The sequence below is a fragment of the Nerophis ophidion genome, linkage group LG27 (assembly GCF_033978795.1).
Source record: "Nerophis ophidion isolate RoL-2023_Sa linkage group LG27, RoL_Noph_v1.0, whole genome shotgun sequence".
Taxonomy (NCBI): domain Eukaryota; kingdom Metazoa; phylum Chordata; class Actinopteri; order Syngnathiformes; family Syngnathidae; genus Nerophis; species Nerophis ophidion.
Window position 1 is genome coordinate 20,552,619 of NC_084637.1, and position 23,614 is coordinate 20,576,232.

Sequence of the window (23,614 nt, forward strand, 5' to 3'; positions counted from 1 at the left end):
TTAAATAGTGTCTCTTGATTAGACACAGGTGTGTCCCAAACAACAGAGGCAGGTGAAAATCTTAAATAACCATAGTGACAAAACAAACAAGGAAGTGGAACCAGGAACTAAAGAAGTCCAAAACTAACAGAACATAACTAAACTAAACATGATCCGGACCACGGATCATGACAATGTGTATGTACATATTCACATATATATATATATATATATATATATATATATATATATATACATATATATATATATATATATATATGTATATGTATGTGCCATATTACACTATGCATATATACATACAAATATAATACTTCACAATGTGGTTAGCAGTGGACCTGGCACAACAGTCATAGGTCATCATTGTAAACAGCAGCGGACTCAGGGCGCAGCCCTGGGGGAAGCTGGTACTCAGGGAGATGGCACTGGAGTTGTTGTCGTCCACTCTCACAGACTGGGGTCTGTCTGTGAGGAAGTCAAGCAGCCAGTTACATAGGGGGGTACTGAATCCATGGGGGGCCAGTTTGCTCACCAGGTGCTGCGGGATGATGGTGTTAACACACGTGTCTGTCCTTTCCTTCCAGATGTTCTAAGCTCAGGTGGAGTGCAGAGGAGATGGCGTCCTCTGGTGAGCGGATAGGGCAGGGGTCGGCAACCTTTACCACTCAAAGAGCCATTTTGATCCGTTTCACAAAATAAAGAAGACAATGGGAGCCGCAACCTTTCTCGCTATTTTCTGCTGATGGTCACCCAGATAACAATAATAAGGGCGTGCTATGAAGCCATTGCCTTTGACGCCTTCTACAACATGTACAAACAGCTTTCCAGCCCAGTAACATGTTGTACGTGGCTTTCACTGATACACGTACACGACTGCAAGGCATATAGTCAACAGCCATACAGGTTACACTGAACGTTGTGATATAAACAACTTTACCACTCTTATTAATATGCGCCACACTGTGAACCCACACCAAACAAACACATTTCGGGAGAACATCCTCACAGTAACACAACATAAACGCAACATAACATAAACGCAAGATAACAATTACCCAAAATCCCAAGCATCAATGAATCTTCCAGGCTATATTTTACACCCCACAAGCACCAAACCCCGCCCCCCCCCTTCCTGCGTCGGTTAAGGTGGGCGGAGTTGGGGGCGCGGGGTGTAAAACATAGCCTAGAGAGTCTTGGATGCTTGGGATTCTGGGTAATTGTTATCTTGCGTTTATGTTGTGTTACTGTGAGGATGTTCTCCCGAAATGTGTTTGTCATTCTTGTTTGGTGTGGATTCACAGGGTGGCGCATATTAGTAAGAGTGGTAAAGTTGTTAAATATCACAACCTTCAGTGTAACCTGTATGGGTGTTGACTATATGCCTTGCAATCTCGTACGTGTGACGATAGAAGCAGCGAGATGCACGCGTCCGGCCGGTACGCAGATAGCATGGTGTAAAGGCGGGCGACGACATGTAGAGGACGTTAAAAGTAAAGCCATCACGGCACGCCGTCAATATTGTAGTCCGAGTGAAAATCAGAGAATGTCTGGGAGAGGCACCAAAATCCAGAAACCCCCCTAAACAATCGGGGGGTCGGCGATTATGCAGCTGAGCCATGTGCAGCTGAGCCACATCAGAGTGGCCAAAGAGCCGCATGCGGCTCCGTAGCCACGGGTTGCCGACCCTTGGGTCAGGGCAATAAGCAAATTGGTATGGTTGGCTTCCACCACTAGTTGCAAAATTCACATATTGATGGAAATGGGGGAACACAGTTTTCATGTTAGTATGATATACCTGTGTGTGTAATATTTCCATCCATTTTCTACCGCTTATTCCCTTTGTGGTTGTGGGGGGTGCTGGTGCCTATCTCAGCTACAATCGGGCGGAAGGCAGGGTACACACTGGACAAGTCTCCACCTCATCGTAGGGCTATGTGTGTATATATATATATATATATATATATACATATATATATATATATATGTACCCTGCCTTCTGCCCGATTGTAGCTGAGATAGGCGCCAGCGCCCCCCGTGACCCCGAAAGGGAATAAGCGGTAGGAAATGGATGGATGGATGGATAATATGTGGCGTTAAAGACATGCAGAGAAAGCTTGTATTTTAGCCTCGTTAGCCAACATAGATATTTCTGTATAGATTGAGGTTTTAGTTGTGAATCATCGCCTAAAACAATATAATAAATAATTTGAGGAGGACATTTTCTTCTTGCTTTCATCCTCTTGACTTGTTTTGTCTTCATTCTGGAGATCAACATGGGTAATGATGACACTTGTCCTGTTTTTCAGGCTGACCAGACATTTTTTTGTCTTACTTCCCATCTGTGCCCTATTTACACAGGCACACCCACGCACGCACGCACGCACGCACACATACACACACACACACACACACACACACACACACACACACACACACACACACACACACACACACACACACACACACACACACACACACAAACACACACACACACACTGCATACATTGAGTGTGCTGGCCTGGCTGTTCACACTGCATGTAGAGTTTTATGATCATAATGCTCATAATGGACACAGGCACGCACACAAGCACGCACGCACGTACGCACGCGCACACACACACACACACACACACACACTCACACACACACAATCTTATACACAACTTTTCTTTGACGCACTTTTGTCTTGTTCCTATTCTCCCTTCAACCTGCATGCACTATTTCGCAGGGCTATTTTGCCTCTCATTCACAATCCTTACGAAAGATAGCTTTCTTTTTAATGCATGCTAATTGGTGATAAACGACTAGTACCAGGTGCCTAATGATAAAGTTGTTGGTAGTTCTATAAACATCGAAACAATTCTCTATTTCCATGTTGTGACCTAAATATTCACCAAGTAACAACGATATCGGTATTAAGCACTAACACAGAGGAACTACTTTCAGCTGCGCTGTGATCACACACAGCTAACTAGCTAATATATATAGATACGTATATATATATATATATATATATATATATATATATATATATATATATATATATATATATATATATATATATATACAAACCCCGTTTCCATTAGTTGGGAAATTGTGTTAGATGTAAATATAAACGGAATAAAGTGATTTGCATATCTTTTTCAACCCATATTCAATTGAATGCACACAAAGACAAGATATTTGATGTTCAAACTCATTAACTTTATTTTTATTTTTTTTGCCAATAATAATTAACTTAGTTGGGAGGAGTTACATCACCTTTTCTTTCAACAACACTCAAATGTTTGGGAACTGAAGAAACTAATTGTTGAAGCTTTGAAAGTGGAATTCTTTCCCATTCTTCTTTTATGTAGAGCTTCAGTCGTTCAACAGTCCTGGGTCTCCACTATCGTATTTTACGCTTCATAATGCGCCACACATTTTCGATGGGAGACAAGTCTGGACTGCATGCGGGCCAGGAAAGTACCCGCACTCTTTTTTTACAAAGCCACGCTGTTGTAACACGTGCTGAATGTGGCTTGGCATTGTCTTGCTGAAATAAGCAGGGGCCTCCATGAAAAAGAAGGCGCTTAGATGGCAGCATATGTCGTTCCAAAACCTGTATGTAACTTTCAGAATTAGTGGTGCCTTCACAGATGTATAAGTTACCCATGCCTTGGTCACTAACGCACGCCCATACCATCACAGATGCTGGCTTTTGAACTTTGTGTCGATAACAGTCTGGATGGTTCGCATCCCCTTAGGTCCGGATGACACGATGTCGAATATTTCCAAAAACAATTTTAAATGTGGACTCGTCAGACCACAGAACACTTTTCCACTTTGCATCAGTCCATCTTAGATTATCTCGGGCCCAGAGAAGCCAGCGGCGTTTCTGGATGTTGTTCATAAATGGCTTTGGCTTTGCATAGTAGACCTTTAACTTGCACTTACAGATGTCGCGACAAACTATATCTAGTGACAGTGGTTTTCTGAAGTGTTCCTGAGCCCATGTGGTGATATCCTTTAGAGATTGATGTCCGGTTTTGATACAGTGCCATCTGAGGGACCGAAGGTCACGGTCATTCAGTGTTGGTTTCCGGCCATGCCGCTTAAGTGGATTGATTTCTCCAGATTCTCTGAACTTTTTGATGATATTATGGACCGTAGATGTTGAAATCCCTAAATTTCTTTCAAATGCACTTTGAGAAACATTGTTCTTAAACTGTTTGACTATTTGCTCACGCAGTTCTGGACAAAAGAGTGTACCTCACCCCATCCTTTCTTGTGATTTTTTGGGAAGATGTTTTTATACCCAATCATGGCACCCACCTGTTCCCAATTATCCTGCACACCTGTGGGATGTTCCAAATCGAATCAAATCAAATCAACTTTATTCATAGAGCACATTTAAAATTTACCACAGGGGTAGCCAAAGTGCTGTACAACGAGCAGGTTAAAAGATAATGCGAGAACCGAGCAAACACAACACAACACAAACAGAACATGATAAAAAAAAATAGATAAATAAAATAAAACATAAAAGCATAAAAAACGGTTCACAGCAGGTGTATTATGGGGCGCCATTGCAGGATGGATATCACTCTGTTAAAAGCCATGGAATAAAAGTATGTTTCTAAGAGAGATTTAAAAACAGGAAGAGAAGAGGCTTGTCTAACACTCACAGGTAGGTCGTTCCAGACCTTGGGAGCAGCAGCGGCGAAAGCTCTGTCACCTCCAAGCTTCAGCCTTGTGTCAGGGACCGTCAGTAGCAGCTGATTGGCTGATCTTAGGGATCGGGTGGGGCAGTAAGGCTGAAGGAGGTCGGAGAGATTTGTTGGCGCGAGGTTGTTTAGACATTTAAAAACAATAGAAGGAGTTTAAAGTTGATTCAGTAACGCACAGGGAGCCAGTGAAGGGACGTTAATATAGGGGTGATGTGCTCACGTCTGCGGGTCTGTGTTAGCAGACGAGCAGCAGAGTTCTGCACGAGCTGCACTGCCTACATACAGGGCATTGCAGTAGTCTAAACAATTTGAGATAAAGGCGTGGATTAATTTCTGGAGATCATGTCCTGATAGAAGCGGTTTCACTTTCGCTGTTTGGCGTAATTGATAACAGCTTTTTTGAACGACGCTGCTGATTTCTTTTCGAATTTAAAATCTGAGTCGAACTTTACCCCCAGGTTTGTGACACAGTCGCTGAGATACGGGGTCAGAGTGCCGTGGTCAACGTCGGGAGAGGGAGAGCGATTTGGACCGAACAACATAACTTCTGTTTTGTCTTCATTTAGGCTCAGGAAGTTAGCTGAAAGCCAGGCTTTGATGTCGTGCAGGCAGTCAACGAGACGTTGAACCGTGTTATTTTGTGCCATGGGAAAATAGATCTGGCAATCATCGGCATAAAAATGAAATGCAATACCGTACTTCCTAAAAATATAACCAAGGGGGAGAAGGTAAAGCGCAAATAAGATTGGGGCAAGGATTGAGCCCTGGGGAACCCCATGTGGTAAAGGAGCTGTGGAAGACATAAAACTGTCTATTTTTACACAAAAACTCCTGTCGGTTAGGTACGACTGGAACCAGTTGAAGGCGGCGCCCTTAATACCCACACAGTTCTCAACACGAGTGATTAAGGTGTCTTGGTCGAAGGTGTCGAACGCAGCAGACAGATCTAATAGCACCAAATTGATGAGCATTCCTAAACTTTATCAGTATTTATTGCCACCTTTCCCAACTTCTTTGTCACGTGTTGCTAGCTTTAAATTCCAAAGTTAATGTTTATTTGCAAAAAAAAATAAAGTTTATCAGTTTGAACATTAAACATGTTGTGTTTGTCGCATATTCAACTGAATATGGGTTGAAAATGATTTTCAAATCATTGTATTCCGTTTATATTTAAATCTAACACAATTTCCCAACTCATATGGAAACGGGGTTTGTGTATATATATATATATATATATATATATATATATAGACATACATATCCATTAATACATTTTCTACTGCTTGATACATACATTTATGTGTATAAATGTATGTATTTATATAAATGTATATATAACCGGCTGATCCGTCGGCGGTCTCGTCAGCGGGACTGTGCCGAAAATGTAATTTCAGTTCTGATGTGTCTTGCACATGTTGGAACAGACAAATAAAAATGATTGTGATTTTTATAAATCTATTTATCATTTATATATAAATGTATATATATATATATATATATATATATATATATATATATATATATATATATATATATATATATATATATTTATATATATGTATATTTATATATATATGTATATTTATATATATTACTAAGCCAATACTATGTATGTGTGTATATAAATATGTAAATATATGTAAATTTATACACATACATGCATATATACACACAAACATATATATATATATATATATATATATATATATATATATATAGTATATATTTGTGTAATATATATGTGTATATATATATATACTAAGGGTGTAACGGTACGTGTATTTGTATTGAACTTTCGGTACGGGGGTTCCGGTTTGGTTCAGAGGTGTACCGAACGAGTTTCCACATGAACATATGAAGTAGCCGGCTAGGCTAAAGTCTTAACAAGCTGCTCTGCTCCGTTCTGCCTCTGTCTCCTACACAGCACCATGCATTGTCCAACCCACAATGTTTATTTATATAGCCCCAAATCACAAATGTCTCAAAGGACTGCACAAATCATTACGACTACAACATCCTCGGAAGAACCCACAAAAGGGCAAGGAAAACTCACACCCAGTGGGCAGGGAGAATTCACATCCAGTGGGACGCCAGTGACAATGCTGACTATGAGAAACCTTGGAGAGGACCTCAAATGTGGGGAACCCCCCCCTCTAGGGGACCGAAAGCAATGGATGTTGAGCGGGTCTAACATAATACTGTGAAAGTTCAATCCATAGTGGCTCCAACACAGCCGCGAGAGTTCAGTTCAAAGCGGATCCAAGACAGCAGCGAGAGTCCCGTCCACAGGAAACCATCCCAAGCGGAGGCGGATCAGCAGCGTAGAGATGTCCCCAACCGGTACTCAGGCGAGCGGTCCATCCTGGGTCCAGACGAGCGGTCCATCCTGGGTGTCGACTCTGGACAGTCAGTACTTCATCCATGGTCATCGGACCGGACCCCCTCCACAAGGGAGGGGGGGGACAGAGGAGAAAACATAAAAGAAGCGGCAGATAAACTGGTCTAAAAAGGAGGTCTATTTAAAGGCTAGAGTATGCAGATGAGTTTTAAGGTGAGACTTAAATGCTTCTACTGAGGTAGCATCTCGAACTGTTACCAGGAGGGCATTCCAGAGTACTGGAGCCCGAACGGAAAACGCTCTACAGCCAGCAGACTTTTTTTGGGCTTTAGGAGTCACTAATAAGCCGGAGTCTTTTGAACGCAGATTTCTTGCCGGGACATATGGTACAATACAATCGGCAAGATAGGCTGGAGCTAGACCGTGTAGTATTTTATACGTAAGTAGTAAAACCTTAAAGTCACATCTTAAGTGCACAGGAAGCCAGTGCAGGTGAGCCAGTACAGGCGTAATATGATCTAACTTTCTTGTTCTTGTCAAAAGTCTAGCAGCCGCATTTTGTACCAACTGTAATCTTTTAATGCTAGACATGGGGAGACCCGAAAATAATACGTTACAGTAATCGAGACAAGACGTAACAAACGCATGGATAATGATCTCGGCGTCTTTAGTGGACAAAATGGAGCGAATTTTAGCGATATTACGGAGATGAAAGAAGGCCGTTTTAGTAACGCTTTTAATGTGTGACTCAAAGGAGAGAGTTGGGTCGAAGATAATACCCAGATTTTTTACCGAGTCACCTTGTTTTATTATTTGGTTGTCAAATGTTAAAGTTGTATTATTAAATAGAGTTCGGTGTCTAGCAGGACCGATAATCAGCATTTCCGTTTTTTTGGCATTAAGTTGCAAAAAGTTAGCGGACATCCATTGTTTAATTTCATTAAGACACGCTTCCAACTGACTACAGTCCGGCGTGTTGGTCAGCTTTAGGGGCATGTAGAGTTGGGTGTCATCAGCATAACAGTGAAAGCTAATACCGTATTTGCGTATGACGTCACCCAGCGGCAGCATGTAGATGCTGAAGAGTACAGGGCCAAGGACCGAACCCTGGGGAACTCCACACGTTACCTTAACATAGTCCGAAGTCACACTGTTATGGGAGACGCACTGCATCCTATCAGTAAGATAAGAGTTAAACCATGACAGGGCTGAGTCTGACATACCGATTCGTGTTTTGATACGCTCTAATAAAATATTATGATCGACGGTATCGAAAGCAGCGCTAAGATCGAGGAGCAGCAACATAGATGACGCATCAGAGTCCATCGTTAGCAATAGATCATTAGTCAATTTTGCGAGGGCTGTCTCAGTCGAGTGATTTTCCCTGAAACCGGATTGAAAGGTTTCACATAGATTGTTAAACGCTAAGTGTTCATTTAGCTGCTCTGCAACAATTTTTTCGAGGATTTTCAAAATAAAGGGAAGGTGAGACACCGGTCGGTAGTTTACCATGAGGTCAGGATCGAGGTTAGGTCTTTTAAGGAGAGGATGATTAACCACTTTTTTGAATGCTAGGGGAACAGTGCCCGAGGAAAGTGATAAGTTTATAATATTTAGCACTGATGGACCTAATAATACAAAAAGCTCCTTGATAAGTTTCCCAGGAAGTGGGTCAAGTACACATGTTGTTTGTTTTATTCCATTTACATGTTGTAACAATTCTTCTAATGTTATTTCATCAAAATGAGAGAAACTATTTTGGATATTTGCAGTATCCACCGTATATACAGTCGTATCTGTGTTACTATAACCCAGTTGTAGCTGGGACGCATTGTCTTTAATCTCCTTTCTAATAAGTTCAAGTTTCTTATTAAAGAACTTCATAAAGTCATCTGCCGAATGGGTGGAGCTACTGGAAGGAGTCCCTTTTTGGGTTAGCGATGCTACTGTACTAAACAAAAATTTTGAATCGTTTTTATTAATGCGGATGAGATTTGAGTAATAATTAGTTTTAGCTAAGGTAAGCATGCGTTTATAAGTTATTAAACCATCACTCCATGCTTGATGGTGCACCTCAAGTTTAGTCGTGCGCCATTTGCGTTACAGCATTCTACATAATAATTTCTGAGCTCTAGTTTCTTCAGTAAACCATGGCGTACGCCTTTTTGGAGCCTTTTTTAACTTCAGCGGTGCTATACTATCAATGGTTTCGCGCAGGGCGTTGTTAAAGTTGTTAGTGAGGTTATCAATAAAGCCCACATACTTTGGGAACGGTGCCATTACCGAGGGCAGTAGGTCCGCAAGAGTCGTCGTTGTGGCAGCATTAATGTTGCGGCTGCTATGGCAGTTATCATTACTATTAGCTTGCCGAACATGAGTCTGAACTTCGAATTTTATAAGGTAATGATCGGACATTACTTTAGTATATGGGAGTATCATAACTTTGGAAACGGTGATACCCCTGACAAGCACTAGGTCTATCGTATTACCGCTGCGATGCGTCGGTTCATTTATTATTTTGTGTAAGACCACAGCTATCAATTATAGTCTGGAGCGCCACGCACGGTGGGTCCAATGGGGTATTCATATGGATATTAAAGTCCCCCATTATAATTATATTATCGGCGTGCGTCACTAGATCAGCAACAAACTCTGAGAATTCACTAATAAAGTCCGAATAGGGCCCTGGGGGGCGGTAGATAACGGCCAGGCACAGAGGCAGAGGTGTGGCAGACTTCATAGAAAGCACCTCAAACGATTTATATTTATTATTTAAGTTAGGACTAAAGTTAAAGTTTTCGTTGTATATTAGTGCGACACCCCCTCCCCTTTTAAGGTGACGGGCAATATGCGCATTCGTATAGTTAGGAGGGGATGCCTCATTTATCGCAAAAAAGTCGTCTGGTTTAAGCCAGGTTTCGCTAAGACCGATGACGTTAAGGTTGTTGTCTCTAATGACCTCATTAACTAATAACGTTTTGGGAGACAAAGATCTGATGTTTAGAAAGCCCATATTATAGGTAGTGGGCTGTTTTAAGGAGTTGTTGATAAAATTATCCGTAGTAGCAATATTAATAATGTTGCGTTTATTATGCGCAGTGTACTTAAAATAATTACGACCATATCTAGGAATTGATATGACGGGAATTTTCAGATTGTCTACTTGGCGCTGCGATAAACTGAACGCATCATAATTTGCCACCTCAGTAGAACGCATGTCTAACTCTGACGTAGTCATAGACATAGCAGAAAAAACATTTTGTGAGTTGTGTATTATTCTACGAAAATTGCTATGTGTACAGGGATCATCCAGCCTGGCGCTGGCTAGTTCTAGCTTAACTGACTCCATACCCAGGCTAGCAGGCTCTGTAATTGCCTGTGACCGGGCTTGCTCTAGTCAAATGTGGTTCAATGCGAAATCTATGTTCCTAGACAAGAGGATAGCGCCTTCCTGGTTAGGGTGAAGGCCGTCTCTCCTCAGCAAGCCAGGTTTGCCCCAGAAAGAGGGCCAATTATCAATAAACGTAAATCCCTGTTGTCTACAGAAGCTATCCAGCCACTTGTTAAGAGAGACTAATCTGCTATATCTCTCATCATTGCCTCTCCCAGGCAGGGGGCCAGAGACAATTACTCGATGCCTGGACATCTTTCTGGCGAGATTACAAGCCCTGGCTATGTTTCTCTTTGTAATCTCTGATTGTCTCATCCTAACGTCATTGGAGCCAACGTGTATTACTATATTCGCATAACTAGTGGTGCGGTTAGCCTGTCGTACGTGTTTACTAGACCTGTTGCGAGTTAGCTCCCTAAGATTAGCTTCAATGTCAGGCGCTCTGCCCCCGGGAATACACTTAATTGTGGCTGGTTTGCTAAGCTTTATGTTTCGGGTGATGGAGTCCCCTATGACTAAAGTGTGGTGCCCGGTAGACTGGGGTATAGGACTAGCTAAAGGGCTAAATCTATTATGCGTCTCAACCGGTACACCGTAGCTTGTAGGCCGCTTAGAGCTGCTAAAAGCTGGGCTAGTTAGCTCGCTACAGCTAACGCTAGCAGATGTGTCCGCAACATCTAAAGTTACGAAATTACACTGCTCTAACTGGCGGACACGGCTCTCTAGCAAAGCCAACCTATCCATGAGTAAAGTGCATGAAGCGCAGGAAGCCATACTCACAGAAACTTTCCGTCGCCGAGTGGGGTGCCAGCTGTCTTCGGGAAGTGGTGGTCACGGTGGCGGGGGAGTAGCTTCCTTCAGACCGGCGCTGCCTTTCTCCGCTAGCCTCGTTAGCTTAGCAGCTAGCTAGCTGAGGGCGAAGTGGTGAGACACAGATCGGGTGATTTGCAAGTTAAATTTAACTATTAAATATGTTCGTGAAGTTGTAAATAAAGCTGCAAAACAGTTAAAATCACACAGATAGAACGATACTTAGCTTTTTTGCAACAAGAGCAGTCAGCGAGCAGTCATTTCAACCAACCAGCAGTGCGTATTCAGAGCGCATGTAGTCAGCGCTTCAGCGTAGAGTAGATAGGTGTTTGGCAGGTGAGTAGCGGACTTTCCCCAAATTATAATAAACATCTCCCAGTCAACATTTTAGATGACGTTCTAGAAACAAACTGCAGCTCAGCTCCCTCGCAGTCCTGGCTTGAGGTGAAGGCTAATTAACTTTTAGCGTAACATTAGCTCATTTTGCGGTGTGTGTGTGTGTGTATGCTATTGATATAATAATGTAAGTGCATCATTAAGCCTACATGAACTCCATGGTGTTCAGGGATGAATAGTCTCTCCAGTTGCTGTCGTACTATTTTTTCAGCTAAAGTTACATTAATCATTAGTAATGTAGCAGCCTAGTTTGAATGGCAGGGTCCCTGCTATCACATGTTGATAATATATAACGTTTACATAATAAAAATCAACTACAGGCTTTTCGAATGCTGTAACAAATTAAGCATGAGTTGACTTGAAACTGTTTAATGTTGCACTTTTTATATGTAGAAGAAAAGTTTTGTAATTTTATTCAAGCAACAAGTTAAGGCAGTTTAATGTTGATTAACGTGTGCAGAATTATTATAGTGTTCCCAATGTTAAAAGGATAAAGCCATTGTTTACAAATTTGGTAAATAAATAACCCAAAAAATAATATTTTGTTGTTTTCTTACTGTACCGAAAATGAACCGAACCGTGACCGCTAAACCGAGGTACGTACCGAACCAACATTTTTGTGTACCGTTACACTCCTAATATACACACACACACACACACACACACACACACACACTGTCACGCGTTCGGCGCACTTGTTGCGCGGAGTTGCCACTTCGTGGATGCACACACTACCAGTCAGCAGAATTGCAGGTAAGAATAAGTTTTAATATAATAAAACAAAAGAACACTGGTGCAAAAAGGAGAAAAACAAAGCGCGTGCCAATGCACGGAAAGCTAATGCTAAAACGTAGCAGGAAACAGAAAACATTAAACGACGTGCCACACGCACGTGAAGCTAAGGCGGAACTTAGCACAAAATAATCGAGGACGCAGGATACAAAAACGTGACGTGTTGCGAAAAGCAAGTAATGGACCGAGGACGAACTGAGGAATCAGGTGGGCTTAAATACACAAATAATAATCAACAACAGGTGTGACAGGAGCCCGTGAGGAGGAGCACAAAACGTTGCCATGGTGACTAAACAAACGGGGAAGTGCTCAAACACAAGGAATCGGCAGAGTCCAGAACTAAACATGAACAAAGACATATAAGCGGCAAAACAATAAACGATCCGCATACCGGATCGTGACACTACCCCTCCCCCAAGGGGCAGATCCCAGATGCCCCAAAAATCCCGAAGTACAAACCCCCCCCACAACTAGACAGTCCAAAAGAGAAGGGAGGGCGGAGGGAGGACCTGGTGGAGGGCTGACAAGTCATGCATCCTTGACTCCACCAAGGACACCACAGGCAGCGGCGCCGGGTGGGACGCCGCCACCACAAAAGTCTAGGCGGGCGGGCCCGCAGAGGCCACATCCGTGGCTGACGAGGGCCAGGGCGCGTCCTGCGGGGAGGACGCCCTGGGAAGGGCCACCACCGTGGCCGGCGTGGGGGTGGAAGCACTCGCTGAGGAGGACGCCCGGGGTACGGCCACACCCCTGGAGGTGGAAGCGCCCTGCGAGGAGGACGACCTGGGCACGGCCACACCCACATCCGACGCGGAGGGAGATGCACCCGGCGCGGTTCCGGACCTGATGCTCGGCGTGGACCCGGGCGCCGACTTCGACGTCGACTCGGGCGTCGTATTGGACGTTGACTTGGACATCGTCTTGGACTCGGGCGTCGTTTTGGAGGCCGATTTGGACTCTGACTCGGACTCGGAGGCCGGTTTGGACTCTGACTCTGACTCGGAGGCCGGCTTGGACTCTGACTCGGACTCGGAGGCCGGCTTGGACTCTGACTCGGACTCGGAGGCCGGCTTGGACTCTGACTCGGACTCGGAGGCCGGCTTGGACTCTGACTCGGACTCGGAGGCCGGCTTGGACTCTGACTCGGACTCGGAGGCCGGCTTGGACTCTGACTCGGACTCGGAGGCCGGCTTGGACCTTGACTCGGAGGCCGGCTTGTACCTTGACTCGGAGGCCGGCTTGGACCTTGACTCGGAGGCCGGCTTGGACCTTGACTCGGAGGCCGGCTTGGACCTTGACTTGGAGGCCGGCTTGGACCTTGACTCGGAGGCCGGGTTGGACCTGGACTCGGAGGCCGGCTTGCACCTGGACTCGGAGGCCGGCTTGCACCTGGACTCGGACTCGGAGGCCGGCTTGCACCTGGACTCGGACTCGGAGGCCGGCTTGCACCTGGACTCGGACTCGGAGGCCGGCTTGCACCAGGACTCGGACTCGGAGGCCGGCTTGCACCTGGACTCGGACTCGGAGGCCGGCTTGCACCTGGACTCGGACTCGGAGGCCGGCTTGCACCTGGACTCGGACTCGGAGGCCGGCTTGCACCTGGACTCGGACTCGGAGGCCGGCTTGCACCTGGACTCGGACTCGGAGGCCGGCTTGCACCTGGACTCGGACTCGGAGGCCGGCTTGCACCTGGACTCGGACTCGGAGGCCGGCTTGCACCTGGACTCGGACTCGGAGGCCGGCTTGCACCTGGACTCGGACTCGGAGGCCGGCTTGCACCTGGACTCGGACTCGGAGGCCGGCTTGCACCTGGACTCGGACTCGGAGGCCGGCTTGCACCTGGACTCGGACTCGGAGGCCGGCTTGCACCTGGACTCGGACTCGGAGGCCGGCTTGCACGTGGACTTGGACTCGGAGGCCGGCTTGCACCTAAACTCGGACTCGGAGGCCGGCTTGCACCTGGACTCGGACTCGGAGGCCGGCTTGCACCTGGACTCGGACTCGGAGGCCGGCTTGCACCTGGACTCGGACTCGGAGGCCGGCTTGCACCTGGACTCGGACTCGGAGGCCGGCTTGCACCTGGAATCGGACTCGGAGGCCGGCTTGCACCTGGACTCGGACTCGGAGGCCGGCATACACTTGGACCTTGAGGTCGAGCCCGGCGTGGTGCCGGCGTGGGAGGTTGGCGTGGTGCCGGCGTGGGAGGTTGGCGTGGTGCCGGCGTGGGAGGTTGGCGTGGTGCCGGTACTGGGATTAGCCTTAGCCGTGGACTTGGCGTTGGAGGTTGACGTGGTGCTAGCACTGGGGCAGGTGGCTTGTCTGTTGACGCGGGCGGAGCCAGCGGCAAGGCAGGCAGCAACCTCAATGGAAGGAGGTCCGCCTGTGCCACTGACACGCCATCAGCCTTGCCCCCCCCCTCAGGAAGCAGATTCCAGATGCCAGATGGAGTTGGTGGGGGGGGGGGGTTTGTGCGAGCTTGGAGGCAGTCGAGGGCCTGGGAGGGTGGGCGCTTGAAAGCCTGGGAGCTGGCCTTGTGCGTGTGCGCCGCACGCGTCCCTCAGGCAGATTTACAGCAGGTGCCGGGGAAGAAAAGCCACATGGAAAGCACCTGGCAGTCGCTGCTGAGGGGAAAGTCCTGCACTCCTTTTGTGCACGCCCCTGCGCGGCGCCTGGCCGCCGCTGGAGTGCTCTCCTCCTGGGTGGTGTGACGTCACCGCGCGGCGTGCAGCGCACTGAGGGGAATGTCGGGGTGGCTTGAGACTGGGAGCGAAAGCGTTCCTCCGCGTCCGCTATCCTCGCCATGAATAGTTCCCAGGCCACCACTGCTTCGGCCGGGAGATCCTCTTCCGGCAGCTCAATGTCGTCCTCGCTCTCCCATGGACAAGAGTCTGCTCGGAGCTCCCAGAAGATCTCCGATTTTTCCTCATCGGAGAGGAACACCTGTTCTTGCTGGGGCTGGAGGAGTGCGAAGTGGCTTTTAGCTCGGTCCATTCTGTCACGCGTTCGGCGCACTTGTTGCGCGGAGTTGCCACTTCGTGGATGCACACACTACCAGTCAGCAGAATTGCAGGTAAGAATAAGTTTTAATATAATAAAACAAAAGAACACTGGTGCAAAAAGGGGAAAAACAAAGCGCGTGCCAATGCACGGAAAGCTAATGCTAAAACGTAGCAGGAAACAGAAAACATTAAACGACGTGCCACACGCACGTGAAGCTAAGGCGGAACTTAGCACAAAATAATCGAGGACGCAGGATACAAAAACGTGACGTGTTGCGAAAAGCAAGTAATGGACCGAGGACGAACTGAGGAATCAGGTGGGCTTAAATACACAAATAATAATCAACAACAGGTGTGACAGGAGCCCGTGAGGAGGAGCACAAAACGTTGCCATGGTGACTAAACAAACGGGGAAGTGCTCAAACACAAGGAATCGGCAGAGTCCAGAACTAAACATGAACAAAGACATATAAGCGGCAAAACAATAAACGATCCGCATACTGGATCGTGACACACACACACACACATATATATATATATATATGTACACAGTCGCGGTTAAAAGTTACATTGTCTTGAGAAAACTTTAATGAAGTTTTGTTCTTTTATGAATTTATTATGGGTTTACTGAAAATGTGACCAAATCTCCTGGGTCAAAAGTATAAATACAGCAAAGTTAATATTTGGTGACATGTCTCTTGGAAAGTTTCACTGCAATAAGGTACTTTTGGTAGCCATCCAGAAGTTTCTGGCAAGCTTTTGCCTGAATTTTTGACCACTCCTCTTGACAAAATTGGTGCAGTTTAGCTAAATTTGTTGGTTTTCTGGCATGGACTTGTTTCTTCAGCATTGTCCAAATGTTCTCAATGGGGTTTAAGTCAGGACTTTGGAAGGCCATTTTAGAGCCTTAATTCTATCCTGATTCAGCCATTCTTTTACCACTTTTTTGACGTGTGTTTGGGGTCATTGTCTTTTTGGTAACCCAACTGCGCCCAAGACCCAAACTCCGGGCTGATGATTTTTAGGTTGTCCTGAAGAATTTGGAGGTAATCCTCTTTTTTCATTGTCCCATTTACTCTCTGTAAAGTACCAGGCAAAAAAAAAAAGGCACAGAGCATAATACTACCACCACCATGCTTGACGGTAGGTGTGGTCTTCCTGGGATTAAAGGCCTCACCTTTTCTCCTCCAAACATTATGCTGGGTATTGTAGCCAAATAGCAACATTTTTGTTTCATCTGACCACAGAACTTTCCTCCAGAAGGTCTTATCTTTGTTCATGTGATCAGCAGCAAACTGTACACGAGCCTTAAGGTATCACTTCTGGAGCAAGGGTTTCCTTCTTGCATGGTGGCTTCTCAGTCCACGGCGATGCAAAACACGCTTGACTGTGAACACTGACACCTGTGTTCCTGCAGCTTCCAATTCATTGCAGACCTGCATTATGTTGGTTCTTGGTTGACTCTTAATCATCCTGACCCATTTTCTCTCAGCAGCAAATGATGGCTTGCGTTTTCTTCTTGATCGTGGCAGTGACAAAACTGTGCTATACACTTATACTTACGAACAATTGTCTGCACAGTTGCTTTTGGGACCATAAGCTGCTTTTAAATGGCTCCAAGTTACTTTCCTGACTTGTTCAAGTCAATGATTCGTTTTTTCAGATCTGTGCCAAGTTCCTTTGACTTTCCCTTTGTCGCGTTTGTAACCGAGTCGAATGACTGCGTCACATGAGCCCTATTTAAATGGGCTCAGAGAAGTCAACAGGTGTTGTCAATCATAATCCCTCACATGAAGAGGTCATGTCATGAAGCTAATTTAATTTGATTATAACTTTTCTACATCACCATGATTGATAATGTATGCTGCTGTATGTATACTTTCGACCAAACAGATTTTGATCACATTTTTTGTGTATGTAAACTTTTGACCACGACTGTCTCTATTATACATATACATACATGTCCTTGTTATAAAGGTTGTACTGTGTCCCTCCAGGCAGTGTGCGAGTGCGTGCCCCTGGCCCTGTTTGATGCCATCACGTGGCTGGGCTACTGCAACAGCACCATCAACCCCATCATCTACCCGCTCTTCATGAGGGACTTCAAGCGAGCACTCGGGAAGCTCCTGCCCTGCTCCTCGTCCTCGTCCTGGCGCTCGCCCAGGCAGCTCTCACCAGCGCTCTCCCTGTCCCTGCGCAACTCAGGCACCCAGACCCCGTCCCCTGTTACCACCACGCCCCAGCCGCCAGCCACCGCCGCCGACGCCGTCAACCTGCTGGACGCCGATCTGCCGCTTCTCCTGCCCAATCAGGTGGTCACGCCGGACTGAGCGGATTCAGTCTAAGATGGGGAGTGCGGTCTAAATGGTGTACCACAGATGAAAACTGTTCATGTGATGATGTCGACGACTGTGAGTGGCTACACTCCCAAATATAAGACAACCTGTCTTAAAAAAAAACATTTTTCTATATAGTTTTATATTTGGCCCAACATGCCAAATACAGTCTACATTTAAAACGAATTTGCCCCAAATATAAGACGTCCAGTCTTTTTTTCCCTAAGGGGGAAAAACTTAGTAGTATAATCAGCTCAACACAAAACATAAACTATCCTCAAATATAAAACTTTCTTGTCTTTTTTAGACTTTATTTTACAGGGAAAATTGTGTTTTATATTCAGTTAAAATGAAAGTTTTAACCTAAAACATAAATTAGCCCAAGTAAAAGACAAACTGCCATTTTTTTTTTTTTTACTTAAATGGTAAATGGGTTGTACTTGTATAGCGCTTTTCTACCTTCAAGGTACTCAAAGCGTTTTGACACTACTTCCACATTCACCCATTCCCACACACATTAACACTGATGGAGGGAGCTGCCATGCAAGGCGCTAACCAGCACCCATCAGGAGCAAGGGTGAAGTGTCTTGACCAAGGACACAACGGCAGTGACATGGATGGCGGAAGTGGGAATCAAACCTGCAACCCTCTAGTTGCTGACACGGCCGCTCTACCAACCGAGCTAGCCCTACTTTTATCCTATAGTTGGCCTAACACACCATGTACAGTTTAAAGCTAAGTCTTAAATAAGTATAAAACAAACTTTATTAGGCTTTATCCCAGGGAAGAAAAAACACAAGTGCCATTTAAAAGTGAACACAAATTAATCCCCGAATATAGGACAACCTGTCTTATTGAGACTTTTTTCCCCGGGACCAAAAAACTGAGCAATGTTCGACCCGTCGTGCAGTTTTAACATAAATTAACTTCAAATATAGAATGGGCTGTCTTTTGAAACAACACAACAGAAAAAAACTTTTGTCCGAAGAGGAAAAATACTGTTTAGTATTCGGCTCAACATGACATGTACAGTTTAAACCTAAAACATAAATCAGCCCCGGATATAAGACGACCTGTCTTTTTGAGACTTTTAGGGGCGAAAAATACTGTCCTACATTCAGGTCAATGCGACATGTACAGTTTTCACGTAAAACATAAATCAGCCCCAAATATAGGACCTCCTTTCTTCTTTTTTAAAAATCAGTCCCAAATATAAAACAACCTGTTTTTTTGAGAGTATTCTTCGGGGGGGGGGGGGATCCTGTCCTATATTCGGGTCAATGCAACAAGTACAGCATCCTGTCTTTTTTCTTAAATACTTTTTTCTAAGCGGGGAAATACCATCTTACATTTAGCTCAACATGACATATACAGTTTACACCAAAAACATACATTAGCCCAAAATATAGAACCTATTGTTTGTTTTAAAAAACAAAAAAAATTCCAATGGGAAAACATACCGTCTTGCATTAATCTCAACATGACATGTACACTTTAAATCTACTGTTTACACTGAAAACAGAAATTAGCCCCAAACGTAAGACAGTCTGTCTTTATTAGGCTTCTTTTTAAGGGGGAAAGACACGGTCTTATATGTGTGTCATCACACAATATACAGGTACAACTTAAAACATAAATCAGCCCTGAATATTAACTTTGCAACTTTTTTTCTAGGGGAGAAAAATACTGTCCTATATTCAGGTCGACGCAACGTACTGTATTAATTTATTTTTGTTATGCTTTTCCCAAAGGGCAAAAATACTGTCTTACATTTGGTTCAACACAACATAATATTAATAATACATTAGATTTTATATAGCGCTTTTCTATCATTAGACAGTCAAAGCGCTCACAGAGAAGTAAGACCACATCATTCATTCACACCTGGTGGTGGTAAGCTACATTTGTAGCCACAGCTGCCCTGGGGTAGACTGACGGAAACGAGGCTGCCAGTTTGCGCCTACGGCCTGTCCGACCACCACCTATCATTCATCAATCATTCATCCACCAGTGCCCAAGGACACAACGGCAGAGATTTGGATGTCAAGAGGCAGGGAGCGAACCGGCAACCCTCAGGTTTCTGGCACCGCCGCTCTACCCACTACGCCATAAAGCCCCATAACATGTGTACAGATGTACAAACCTAAAACACAAATTATTCCCGAATATAAGACGACTTGTCTTTTTGATATGTTTCTTCGGGGGGAGGAAAATACCGATGTATATTCTGGTCAATGCAACGTTTACCTCAAACAGAAATTAGCCCTGAGTGTAAGACAAACTTTTTTCCCAGGGAAGAAAAAAACTGTGCTGTGTAAGTCAACGAGTCATGTGCAGTTTAAACACAAACATAAATTAACAACAAATATAAGACCTACTGTCTTATTTTAAAACAAGTTTTTTTTTTCACAAGGAAAAATTACCGTCTTACATTCGGCTGAACAGGACATGTGCAGTTTAAACTTAAAACACAAATTCTTCCCAAATACAAGACTACCTGTGTTTTGAGGTTTCTTTCTTCTTGGGGAGAAAAATATAATTACATTTTTGGGTCAAGGCAGGATTTACATTTTACACCTTAATCATAAATTAGCCCCGAATATAATACAAACTGTCTTACTGAGAATTATTTTCCAGGGAAGAAAAAAAACTGTGCTAAGTTAAAGTCAACACGTCATGTGCAGTTTAAACATACATTAACTATGAATATAAGACATACTGTCTTTTCTTTATTTAATACTTTTTTCAAGGGTAAATAGTGTCTTTCATTCGGCTTAACATGACATGTACAGTTTAAACTTAAAACACAAATTACTCCCGAATATAAGACGACCTGTGTTTTTAAAGTGTTTCTTGTAAGGGAGAAAAATACCACCCTATGTTCAGGTCAACGCAACATGTACAGTTTACACCTTAAACATAAATTAGTCCCGAATATAAGACAAACTGTCTTAGTGAGACTTTTTTTCCAGGGAAGAAATAACTGCAATGTTTGAATCAACACGTCATGTGCAGTTGAAACATAAACATGAATTAACCCCGAATATAAGTCATACTGTCTTTTTTTGAATTAAACATTTTTAAATGAGAAAATACTGTTTTACATTTGGCTCAACATGACATGTACAGTTTAAACCTCTAACAAATTATCCCCTAATAAAAGACAACCTGTGTTTTTGATGTTTTTCTTCTTGGGGAGGAACAATACCGTCCTATATTCAACGGAACTTGTACAGCAGGGGTCTGTACATGTTGGGTCCTGGTGAGCGCCTTGCATGGCAGCTCCCACCGTCAGTGTGTGAATGTGTGTGAATGTGGAAATACTGTCAAAGTGCTTTGGGCTCCTTAAAAAGGGGTAGAAAAGCGCTATACCAGTACAACCCATTTACCATCTACATTCAACGGAAGATGTACAGCAGGGGTCTTGGATACGCGGCCCGCGGGCCAATTGCGGCCCGCGATACGTTATTTTGCGACCCCCACCTTAAAATGAAAGTTTAATGTTAGTGGAGCCCGCAAGTTTTAAATGAATGGTGCTTGACAGCGTTGAGTTATTTGGGTCCAAAATGGCTCTTTCAACGTTCAGGGTTGCTAACCCCTGCGTTGGTGGAAAAGCGGCAAATGAGTGAAAGCGACAGAAACGTTGCCATGGAGACGAGGGTTTTCTTACATGCCTGGCGGCAGTCACACTATTACACCTGTCCATCAGTAATAACAGTCCCCAATAACCTGAACCTATTCAAACCGTTATTTGTTTTTTCAATCCAATCCAATCCACTTTATTTATATAGCACATTTAAACAACAATAACGTTTCCAAAGTGCTGCACAGCCATGTTAAAAACAATTGTAAAAATAAATAAATAAATACAATTTAAAAAAAAGTATATATATATATATATATATTATGCTCCACCAATGACTGAATAAAAACAAAAAATAAATAAATATAAAACCAATAAAAACAATATAAAAACAAATATGATTAAAAACTATTTTAAAGGGTAAAATCAATTAAAACAGTAAAATAAAAATCAAAGTGTATAAAAAACACAGAGGACAACAGAGGACAGAGGACCACACAACTCACATAGTGTTAAAAGCCAAAGAATAAAAGTGGGTCTTAAGACGAGACTTAAAACACTCCACAGTGGAAGCAGTTTGAACATGGAGCGGCAGAGTGTTCCAGAGCTTAGGGCCGACCACAGAGAAGGCCCTGTCTCCCCTGGTCTTAAGTCTGGTCTTGGGCACCACGAGCTGGAACTGGCTCTCGGACCTCAGAGCGCGCGCAGGAATGTAAATTTGGATGAGGTCCGAGATATATTGAGGTGCCAGTCCATGTAAAGATTTAAAAACAAACAGCAATGTTTTAAAATTAATTCCAAAATGAACAGGGAGCCAGTGCAAACTCTGAAGAATTGGGGTTACATGCTGGCGTTTCCTGGCCCCTGTTAAAAGTCGTGCTGCCGCGTTCTGGACTAACTGCAACCGGGAGAGAGCTTTTTGGCTAATGCCAGCATAAAGTGCATTGCAGTAGTCCAGGCGACTTGAAATAAAAGCATGCACGACTTGTTCAAAAAGGTTAAAAGATAAAAACGGTTTAACCATTACTAAAAGACGAAGGTGATAAAAACACGATTTTAAAACGCCATTGACTTGTTTGTCTGGTTTAAAATCGCTGTCTATTGTGACGCCAAGGCTGGTGACTTTGGGACGCACATAATTTTGCAATGGTCCCAAGTCAGTGAGGGCCGGACCAAAAACTAAAATTTCCGTTTTTCCCTCATTCATTATTAAAAAATTCTGGGCTAACCAAGCCTTGACGTCGCATAGACAGTTAAGAAGGGGTGTCAGGGGGCCGTGGCTTTTTGAAATCGGCATATAAATTTGGCAGTCATCTGCATAAAAGTGATAAAACACTCCATGTTTCTTAAAAATATCTCCAAGAGGGAGGAGATAAAGAGTGAACAGGATGGGGCCTAAAATAAATCCCTGGGGGACACCACAGTAAAGCTGGGCAGAAGAGGAGGTGGCGTCCCCCAGCCTGACAGAGAAGGACCTCTCAGACAGGTAAGATCTGAACCACGCTAACGCAGTCCCCCGACACCCACACAGTCTCTCAGGCGGTCTAAAAGAATTGTATGGTCGACCGTGTCAAAGGCAGCTGTAAGATCTAAAAGCACTAAAATGGCAGAGCTGCCTGAATCAGACATTAAAAGCAAGTCATTAAAAACCTTTAAAAGTGCAGATTCAGTACTGTGCAAAGCTTTGTATCCAGACTGAAATGGATTTAAAGTGCTATTTTCATTTAAAAAAGGCTGCAGTTGTGCCGGAACACATTTTTCCAAAATCTTTGACACAAAAGGTAATTTGGAAATGGGCCGACAATTTGACAAACTTGTCGGATCAAGACCTGTTTTTTTAATCAAAGGCTCAACAACAGCTCTTTTACAAAAGGAGGGGACACAGCCAGAAATCAAGCTGCTGTTGATGATGTTCCTAACAGACAAATCAAGTGTCCCAGATTTCTTTAAAAAAGCGAGGGGGGACTGGGTCTGTGGGACATGACGACGGTTTTAGCTTGCCGACTATTCCTGTAAGTTCAGGCATGGACACAGGCTCAAAGTGACAGAACACAGTCGAGCACTGAGTGGCCACATTAAAACTTAATGGAAAACGAGAAAGATTTGCCCGAATAGAAGCAACCTTATCATTAAAAAAGGAGAGACATTTTTCACAAGTTTCACTTGTCATTTCCAGTGAAGTGGCTGGATTCGGTTTAAGAACATTACTAATAGTATTAAAAAGAACACGTGGCTTACTGATGCTATTTAAAATTAAGTCTGA

At 44.2% G+C, this 23,614-nt stretch overlaps 1 protein-coding gene across 1 annotated transcript in view; it reads left to right on the forward strand.

The window, feature by feature from the left end:
* The window catches only part of htr6 (5-hydroxytryptamine (serotonin) receptor 6), a 36,548-nt gene extending 15,613 nt beyond the window's left edge, over positions 1 to 20,935 (forward strand). Inside the window, exon 3 of the mRNA XM_061889424.1 lies at positions 17,430 to 20,935. Within this exon, the coding sequence (XP_061745408.1) occupies positions 17,430 to 17,762 (333 nt within the window). The 3' untranslated portion in view covers positions 17,763 to 20,935. The remainder of the gene's footprint in view (positions 1 to 17,429) is intronic.
* Positions 20,936 to 23,614: the final 2,679 nt, after the last annotated feature.